This window comes from Carettochelys insculpta, chromosome 31 (genome assembly GCF_033958435.1).
Source record: "Carettochelys insculpta isolate YL-2023 chromosome 31, ASM3395843v1, whole genome shotgun sequence".
NCBI lineage: Eukaryota > Metazoa > Chordata > Testudines > Carettochelyidae > Carettochelys > Carettochelys insculpta.
Window position 1 is genome coordinate 14,624,601 of NC_134167.1, and position 9,855 is coordinate 14,634,455.

Below are 9,855 nucleotides of genomic sequence, written 5' to 3' on the forward strand. Positions count from 1 at the left end.
CACCACTTACATGGTCTGATATGCCTGTTTACTATTTCGTTGCATACAATATTGGATGGCAACCATCGATACACCTGTCAGGCACAGTATTTACAAAGTGGTAACACCACCAGGCCACATCCCACACTCCTTGCAATGGAGAACAGTCTGAGACAACCTTATGTCAGGCATGCCTTTTTATCAGTCTCAGCCTTCGTCCCTCATAACGACAGATGTGTCCCTTCTAGGCTGGGGGACCCATAAGAAAGAGGTCTCCATTCAGGGCCAATGGTCCCCTCATGAAACATTGGCGCATATAAATCTATTGGAACTCAGAGCAGTGTTCAATGCCTGCAAACACTTCTCCACTCTAATTTGCAATTCAACAGTCAGACTATTCAGAGGCAAGATCGCCACGTTGTATTACATCAATTGTCAGGACGGTGCGTGCACCTGTTCTTTCTCTGCAGAGGCGATTCACCTTTGGCATTGGTGCATTTGCAATGGCATAACACTAGTAGCCTCAGACTTACCTGGGGTCAACAACATCACAGTGGATGCACCAAGCAGATGCTTTGCTCCATCCGGATGTTCTCCAGCGGTGGGGTTCTCCCAGCGACCTATGGCAACAGGAAGTGTCATTATTATTGCTCCAGAGCAGGACTTGGTCCAGGCTCCCTGGACAATGCCTTCCTCCTCAGCTGGAAGGACCCTCTGCTGTATGCATTCCTGCCTGTGCTCCTTATACCAAGAGTTCTAGAGAAGCCCATGATAGGGGAAAAACAAAACAGCACGAAAGCTCATCACCAAATAAATCATTTTGTTACTCTTTAAAGTGCTACATTTCTGCTGTTTGTGTTTTGTCGGAATACAGAATGACACGACTACTGCTCTGTTACTATTCAGACTAGAGGGAGCCAAGCTAATCTTCATAGCCCCAGCATGGGCCTGTCAACACTGGTTCCCACTTCTTCGGAGGATGTTGCCGTGCCCTCCTCGCACACTCCCCTACCTTCCAGACCACCTAACCCAGAACTGGAGATCATTGCTACATCCCCAGCCTTGCGCTCTTCACCTTACGGCCTGGCTGATTGCTGGTTCAGCTGTTCCGAACGGTCCAACAAGTATTAATTGATAGTAGATGGCAAACTACATGTCCAACTTATCTTTTGACGTGGATAGGTTTGTAGTGTGTGGCTTTTCAAAGAGCCTAATTCTGCTCAAGGCTCCCATACGTACGATTCTTGATTACTTACTATGTTTGAAACAAGAGGGATTGGTGTTAGCATCTGTATAGGCGCAGTTGGCAGCGATATTGGCTTTTAGACATAAATATTGGAGGCACCTCGGTTTTTGCCCACCTGATCGCTACATGTTTTCTCAGAGATCTTGCCAACCTATACCCTCCTCGTTGGCCTATCTCTCCCCTCTGGAGTCTGTACCTGGTTTTGGAAACTCTATCCAGGCCACCATTCGAGCCTCTAGCCACTACTTTTTACGTTTACTTACTCTAAAGACTATCTTCCTCTTAGCTATAATGTCCACCCACAGAGTCAGCAAGATGGTGGCCCTGATGGCAATTCCACTGTATATCAATTTCAACAAGAAAGGGGTAGTGCTAAGGCTTCACCCAGTCTTCATTCCCAAGGTCTCATCTGACTTCCATATCAATTGTTCTACCATTGTTCTACCCAAAGCCGCATGTGTTGGCTCACAAGATGAGGCTACATTCATTGGATGTACAAAGGGCTGTGGCCTTTTACATGGAAAGAATTAAGCCTTTCCACAGGACAGATAGGCTGATAATATCTACCGCTGTCCACTTGATGGGCAATGCAATATCTTCATAAAGACTTTCTAACCTTATTACTTCTTGCATGATGACATGCTACTCCATACATCGCTAAATGCTACAGACTCAACCTAGAGCTCATTCCACAAGAGTGGTGGCAGAGCCGACAGCCTTCTTCAGAGTTGTTCCACTGAAGAACATCTGCCGTGCAGCGACATGGTCATCCTTTGGCATCTTCGTCAAACACTATGCTAACCATCACCAGCTGACTGGGGATGCTCCGCTCTCAACAGCTGTGCTTTCCGTGCCTGACAAGTCGTAACTCCAGTACCCTTCTCTAAGTTTCTTGGGGCACTGCTACTCAGTCCCCTGACATGGAGCATCCAGGGGGACCCCTTGAAGAAGAAGGAGAAGTTACTCACCTCGGTGCAGTAATGATTGTTCTTAGAAACGTGTCCCCATGGCTGCTCCACTACCCACCCTTCCTCCCTGCTCCACAGTTTTTCTTCTTTTATGTTTTTCAGCTTATGCGGTGGCTTCAAGGAAATGGTTTCAGCTGGACCACACGTGATCAAAACAGCACGAAAGCGCCAAGATACTATCTGTGCATATGCAGTCCGGCCAACTACAGCTGTAAAAGTCTCCGAGCTGCAGGGATACACCTCAAAGAACAATCGTTACTCCACTGAGGTGAATAACTTCTCGATCTCTGCCTGAGCAGGACTCCTCCGGGCCTGGTTTCTAACCGTAGCTCAGAACAGCCCATACGCATGTAACACGGAGAGAGAGGTTCATGGTTGTCTATATTAACTTCTGTAAAACGATTCACCCCTACTGCATCAGACATCCTCACTTGCCCTCACTGTGGCATTTCCCTGCTGCTACATGGCGAAAATCTGCAGTGAAACCCTATCTTCACTCTGTGCCTTCTGCTTTCTCGCTTTCGTTTCAGAATGGAGAAGGGTCCGGAGCAATTCAGGTAATGGAACAAACACAATCCAGTGTAAGTGGACAGACCCCTGTCAGATAGATAGACGTCTGATAGAGGTGCTAGTACTATAGTGAATGGTGCACCAGGAGGACCTCAATACATGGCAATCTATCCCAACATCAAAGAAATCAGCACGTTTGCTGCTGTTACCAAACTAGACACATCACCTGTTCTCATCAACCACACAGCTCTTTAGTACCTTATTTCCTAGCTCCCAGACTGGTGTCAGTGCCTGATCCTGACCTTGTTTACACCGGTTTCATGCCATTGTAACTGTAATGACTTGCATGGCGTTCCTCCTGAGTTGCACCAGGCAGAGCAGAAATGAGAGATTTCCCGAAGTAAACACTGGTGGTGTGATTTAAAACAAAAACAAAACAAAAAACCAAACCCGTAAGTGTTAGTAGAGCACAAATCTCATTGCAACCGAATGGGGCCTTGTCGTATGGGGCTTGTTTCTGTTAGCGCCCCACTGTGGCCGAGTGCAGAGCTACATCACCTGATTCCATCTCCCTTATGCCTCCACCTTCAATTCTGTATTTGTCAAAGTTCATTGTCTAGCCCCTTGGCTGGGTCCTTAATAGTCTCAGTCCCCTTCAGGGTGTTGGAAGGTCCTTGGCCCTGGTGGCTTGACAGCCCTAAGTGTCCTGGGCTTAGAGACCTTTTCTCAAATTCCTTGGCTGGACTAGGTGGAGGAACAGGAACCCACCTACCACTGGGTTCCAGCTCCCTGGCCTTGTTTGGAACAGCCAGAACCAGGCCTTCTCTGTCTCCTGCAGCTCCCTGAGCTTCCTCCTACTGTGCTGCCCTGGAGGCTTCCCAAACCTCTTCCTCTGCTTCTCTCTCCTTGGCCTGGTGCCTTCTCTGGCAGCTTCTCCTAAGTCTGCTTGAGGTAGCCTCTCTTTGCAATCCTTCTGTGTCTCTGGCTGTTCCCTTTCCCAAGGAACTCTCCATCACTCTTTGTAACCTCCCCAGCACGTCCCTACGTAAGTAACTGCCTCCCAGTTACTCGGTGAGGTTACTACTCCCAGATGGACTTGAGATGCCTCTTGTCTCCTTGTGGAGCCTCCCAAGCGAAGGTTGGACCCCTGATCCCAGTGGAGGGCCAGCTCTCAAGTCACTTTGGCTCAGCTACTCCAAGATAGTGGGAACAATAGGAGTTAGGCACTTAAATACCTGGGAGGGGTTGGGCCTTAGGGTTTACATGGAGTGGGAGGCTGCAGAAGTGCCTCACGAGGCTCTTGGCACCATGATGATCTTACTGGGGAGTCATACAACTACCAGAGAACTTTTGCAACCTGACAAACCTCACACAGCTCAGCTCTGGGAACAGAGCGGGTCTGCTTATTAGGTAGTGAGCTTAGACCATAAGAACATAAGAACAGCCATACCGGCTCAGACCAAAGGTCCATCCAGCCCAGTATCCTGTCTGCCAACAGTAGCCAATGCCAGGTGCCCCAGAAGAGGTGAACCGAAGACAATGATCAAGAGATTTGTCTCCTGCCATCCATCTCCCGCCTTCGACAAAAAGCTTATTTTAATTAGTAATTATAATGTTCTTATTATTTATGTACATCTTATTTATTTACAATGGTTGGAATAAGAGCATGTTGTCAAGACAAATGTTTGAGTTGTTAGTCCAATTCTGTGTTTCATCATGAACGTCTCACCATGTCTTGCTGTCATAGGAAATATAGTTTTGCCAACTTCACAAAACACCACATAGTGCTGGACATATTGGGTCCGATTCAGCCCAGTTACAATGGTGAAGGTGTACTTTGCTGGCCATTAATTTAAGAGCATTTACTCTGGCTTCACACTTGTGTGGCTGGTCTCAGAAAATCACCTGGTTTGGGTTATAAACAGCTCCGGGTCACTTTTTTCTTTCTGAGAACACATCAAGCAAGTTTTGTTTCTGAATTAGTTCCATATAACTTCAAACTGGCGAGTGTGCATTGGCCAAGTCCTTACTCCGGCAAACATCCCAGTGAAATCAATGGGAGCTTTGCATGAAGAGAGGTAGCACAAAACAGTTCATAGTGTATATTTCCTTCCTATTCAAGTTTATATTGGCTTTATAGGACTGGGTTCCAAAAAAAACCAAAAACTGTCTTACTGTAGATGATGTCACTCTTCATGGCGTCACAGCCCACCCCAACATCTCCATTGCTGGAGATAAGAAGAGCTTGAAACATGAATCTCAACGTCAGAAAGTTCCACCAGCTCCAGAGAGGTTCGATTCAGCTGTCTGTGTGCTGGGTTCTCAAGGATTCTCTTCTGGAAAGCACTACTGGGAGGTGGATGTTACGAACAGCTCTGACTGGGACCTCGGGGTGGCCAGAAAGTCAATACAGAGAAAGGGGAAAATTTCACTGTCCCCTAAAGAGGGATTCTGGACTCTGGGTCTGAGTGGAACAGATTGTTGGGCAAAAACAGATCCATGGACCCTGGTCATGGTGCAGAAAAAGCTCAAAAAGATTGGAGTTTACCTGAGTTACCAAGAGGGGCAGGTGACTTTTTTCAATGTATCTGATATGTCTGTGTTGTTCACATTTTACAACTGCTCGTTCTCAGGAGAGGTTTATCCATTCTTTAAAAATTCACAAAAGGAAACAACAATGAGAATTTGTTCAATTAAAGAGGAATAAATATAAAATGACTCGGACGGCGATTTTATACTGATGTAACTGTAATCAAGGTTTTCAGGAATGTATTTTAATGTAAAAAGCTGTCGTTTTAGAAAAAATACATTGTCGTACTGTCTTCCTTGCGTATCTTGCAATAAAATGTTTCATTTCCCATTGGTTTTTTGCTTGTCACCCTTGTCCAATGCAATGCTTGAGTAGCCCCTTGAGCAGACAGCGTTTCTCCTTTGAGTGGCCCCGGCGGGGGCTCCGCTCAGGTCTCCCTGCAGATGGGAAGGCTTTTCAGAGCAGTGCCCTCCGCCCCCCGACTCCGCACTGTGCCTGCTCACTCAGCGTCTTGAGCTGCTGCCGGTCTGCTGGAGTGTGCCCATGGCGCAGGCTTTGGCAGTTCCTCTTCAGCCATCGCAGGCTGAAGACGGACTTCAGAGCAGCTTCACTTCTGACTGAAAACAGCAGAAATTCATCATTAGCTTTCACCTTTTGCCTCATATTTTTAATAGTTTTGCCTCTTCAATGCTAACTATGGAGAAAAAGGCTGACTATGGCCATGGCGGTGCAACAGCTTTTTTTTTTTGTTTATTTGTTTTTTTGTTTTGTTTTTCTTCACATGCCAGATTCCCCTGGAGTAAGGAAGTGTGAGTCGTGAAGAGACTCAGTGTCCATTTCTGAGGGACACGCCTGTTGTGTAATGCCTTGCAGAGTCTCACCCAACGAATAGGTGCCCTCATTGCCAGAACATGACCGCGAAGCACCGCTGAAGGCTGTACGCTGGGAAAAGTCTCAGCTACTGTAGTACCCAGAGGCACTGAGACCTCAGCTGGGGTGAGTGAAGTCTCTGCTCTACAGCCTTGGCCGACAGCCAGCTGGCCTTTAGCTCATGTGATAGAGACCAGGCTTTAGACCCGATGCCCACAGGGTCTATCCCTGGGGCTGGTGACCCAGGTCTGTTTGGTGTTACGCTCCCACGGGACAAACCAGGGGAGATGCAGGTGCAGCAGAAGCCCATGATAGAGCAGCTCTGTCGCCCTGCAAAGGCTCTCCAGCCACGAGGGCTTCACCAGCACAACCTCCATCAGTGCTGCCCAGGGCCCTGCGTTCCCCAGGGCCATCAGTATCGGGTGCTGCGAAGAAAGGCAGGTGCACCTCAGCCAGAAGAACTCAGGCAGATGCCAAGCGAGCCACATCAGCTGGTACTATTGAGGCGTCAGCTTCCGAAAAGCTACACGTGCCTCGGCCAGCAGCTCCTACCAGCTCTGCCTCCGTGCCAGAACCACCGGCACCACAACGCAGAAAAGCGTGTGCTAGCCGCGACCCCCACAGAAATCTCCCAGTAGCTGTTTGCCCTGCTCTGCGGTGCAGGGGCGCATTAACATCCCTTTCAGCCATTTCCCCCCCTCTTTGCACCTCAGAGGACCACTTCCACCCCTCCGCCCCATCCCCTTCGCTCCGCTGCTCTTTCAGTTTCACCTCAGGCTTATAGCAGCTCGTATTGGCGGCAAGCACAGCACAGTTACTGTCACCGCGCGACTGCCAGCTGGGGCTAGGAGAGCCTGGAAGTCTTCCACCAAACTGATTTTTCCTCCAGGGCTCCCTCAGACCAGTGTCAGATCCTGGTCACCTCACGTCCCCACTGCCACTGTCACCAGTGTCCACTGCCTCAGCTGCCTGCTCCAGCTCTGAGTGCCGACCAGTGGTACCCCATGGGGCCGACAAGCAGCTGGCTTTCCGACCGCCCGTGTCTGCACCCCGTGCTTCCCTTCAGCTGTTTTCTCTCCCACACTCCCTTCTGCCCCATCTCTGCTACTCTCCACCCCTGGCCCATTGAACTAGCCCTTGTTGCAGCCAGCTCCAATTGGCAGGAGGGTGACATTTCTCTGCAGACCCCGGTGTGAATGGACAGTGTCATTGTCTGTTAACAATCCGTCCTCAACAGAAAGTACTGAGATGCAGACATTGTAAAAGTTGATGTTGATTTTAAATGACTATCTGGCAGACAGATGACGTAATTAAAGCCTTGCTGTGCATTCAGAGATGAATTGATAGTCACTCTGCACACACAGTTGGAATGTGTCTGGACACAGTGTGGCTGAATATGGTACATTTCACAGGATCTTACAGAACACCTCCAATACCAAATATTGCTGACAGCAATGTCGACTGTACATCTCCTTGTGTAAGACCTAGTCTACGCTCCGTGGTGGTGTCGATGTTGGCCACATTACATTGACTTTATAAGGAACCAGTTCACACCAAGCCTCTTCCGTTGACTTTAAAGGGGTTTAAAGTCAATTTTTGTATCAGTCTTAGATGAAAGTAGTGCTCAGTTCAACCTTGCAAGGTCAATTCAGGGTCAGTGCAGATGCCGTGTTGTTAAAGTCCATGTCATTGAACTCCCGGAGGTGCCTGACAGCGCTCCGACATGGTAGCTCTGGCCAGCATTTTCATAGAGTCATAGGGTTGGAAGAGACCTCAGAAGGTCAAGTCGAACTCTCTCCTCAAAGCAGGACCAATCCCAACTACGTCACGTGACAGGCAGCAGGTGCATTCCCCAGCCTGTTCTCTTGGGCTTTGTCTAGGCTGAAGTTGCTGTTTCAGGATACGTTTGCAGGGTTATTTCGAGTGTGGTATTCTGTTTCATCTACCCCCCCCGCTGTGAGAGGGGTGGTGGAAAGTTCGAAATAGGTGCATATTTCGAACATTGGGACCATTTGGACAGCATTGCGCAAATTGTGTAAGTTTTTCAAGTGACAGCTACGGCGTAGCCATATCCTCGGGGTGAAAGATTAGCCACTTTCTTGCTGGCCTCCATGGTCTCCTTCGCAAAGCTGATTAGCTAGCAGAGAGTACCACTCAAGGCTTCAGCTCGCTGCGGTACACTGAGTGACTGAGCAGACTGGTGGGAGGCACCTGATAGTCTCACAGCTGTAGAGCAGGTCACCCACATGGCCCCTGAGCTCAGCCAATGCTTGAGGCAGACAGACGCGATGGAGCGAGCCAGAGCAGGGCAGGGCTTGTGTGGCCATGTGTCTGTGGGTGTCCAGCCAGGCCAAGGGAAGGCTGTTCATTACGTGCTTTGCCAGGGAGTTTGTGTAAGTCTGGGTGGGCTTCTTGAGCTGGGTGTGCGTCTGGGTTTGTTAGGTTCCATAAAAGTGGTGTTCTCGTCTGCAGTGGGGTGCTTGTTGCTGGGGTAACGCTTATTCCCATGACGATCATCCTCTCAATCCCTAACCCCATCCTCTCTCAGCCACCAGAGAACGTAGTCAAGACTATGGTTTCCCAAACTGGGCGGCGTGAAGAAATTCCAGGGGGGGCGCAAGACGACCCCCCTCATCAGGCCCCCTACCTGAAGAAAGATCCAGCCTTTGCTTCTGGCTCTCAGCCCCTGCCATTGTTTGTGGGTGACCCAGCACAGCCGCTATAAAAAGCAGGCAGCTGGCGAAGACCCATGTGGAGCTGCAAGTGAGAGTGAGTGTGGGCTGGGGGGGAGGTGGATGGGGTTAGATGGGGGGCTAGGGGTGCTTGGCTTTGTAGGAGGGGCTTGGGCATCTGGCCAGTTTGTGGGACTCGTGGGGCTCAGGCAGCTGGCCCTGACAGAGCTGGGCTTGAGTGACTGGCCCCAGCAGCATGGGGATTGGGAGGCTCGGGCTGGTGGGCGAGCGGCTGGCCCTGGCAGTGTGGAGCTTGGGTGGGCGGCTCGGATGGCTGGCCCACAGCTGGCGTGCGTGGCTGGTCCCGGCAGTGTGGGACTCGGGCGGCCAACAGGCAGGTGGACAGCTGGCCGTAGCGGCTGGCAGGGGAGCAGGTGGTTGGCCCCGGCAACTTGGGGCTCAGAGGGGCAGCTCTGGCAGCTGAGGTCTCAGGCAGGTGGGTGGCTGGTGCAGGCAGCTCTGGAGGCTGCCGTGGTGCTCAGGCAGCTGGGGCTGCACCAGGCAACCACAAGGGGCCAAGAAAAATTATTGTGCTTATTTTTAGTTTTAAATAACATTTTTATAGCAAGCTTTTGTGTGTATTTTAAATTGAATATTTTGTTAAAGGGCGGTTGGATGGTGGTAAAGAAGAGGGGTGTGTGTGTGTGTGTGTGTGTGTGTGTGTGTGTGTGTGTGTGTGTGTGTGTGTGTGTGTGTGTGTGTGTGTGTGTGTGTGTGTGTGTGTGTGAGGGTTTCTTAAAAATCAAAAGGGGAGCATGATGCCGAAAAGTTTGGGAGCCATCGCTCTACACGTTAAGGCTGCTGGTTCCTGGGGGCCAGCTCAGGGCACAACCTTCCTAGCTGCCTCAGGGAAGGGACAGTGAAACAGGGCTACACAGACCTAGAAGAACAAACCACATGCAGAGACCGGTACCAGTTACAATCCCCAGAATCAACCAAACCAACTGGTAACTGTGCCAGTGCCTCCACCCAGCTTAGCCCTGCGAGGGGTTAAGGTGGCCAGCTGGTCCTAATCAATGC

General features: G+C 50.0%; 1 protein-coding gene across 1 annotated transcript in view; it reads left to right on the plus strand.

The window, feature by feature from the left end:
- The window catches only part of LOC142004375 (butyrophilin subfamily 2 member A2-like), a 109,745-nt gene extending 104,184 nt beyond the window's left edge, over positions 1-5,561 (plus strand). Inside the window, exons 26-27 of the mRNA XM_074981993.1 lie at positions 2,724-2,774; positions 4,884-5,561. Coding sequence (XP_074838094.1) covers positions 2,724-2,774; positions 4,884-5,410 — 578 coding nt within the window. The 3' untranslated portion in view covers positions 5,411-5,561. The remainder of the gene's footprint in view (positions 1-2,723; positions 2,775-4,883) is intronic.
- The last annotated feature ends 4,294 nt before the right edge of the window (positions 5,562-9,855 follow it).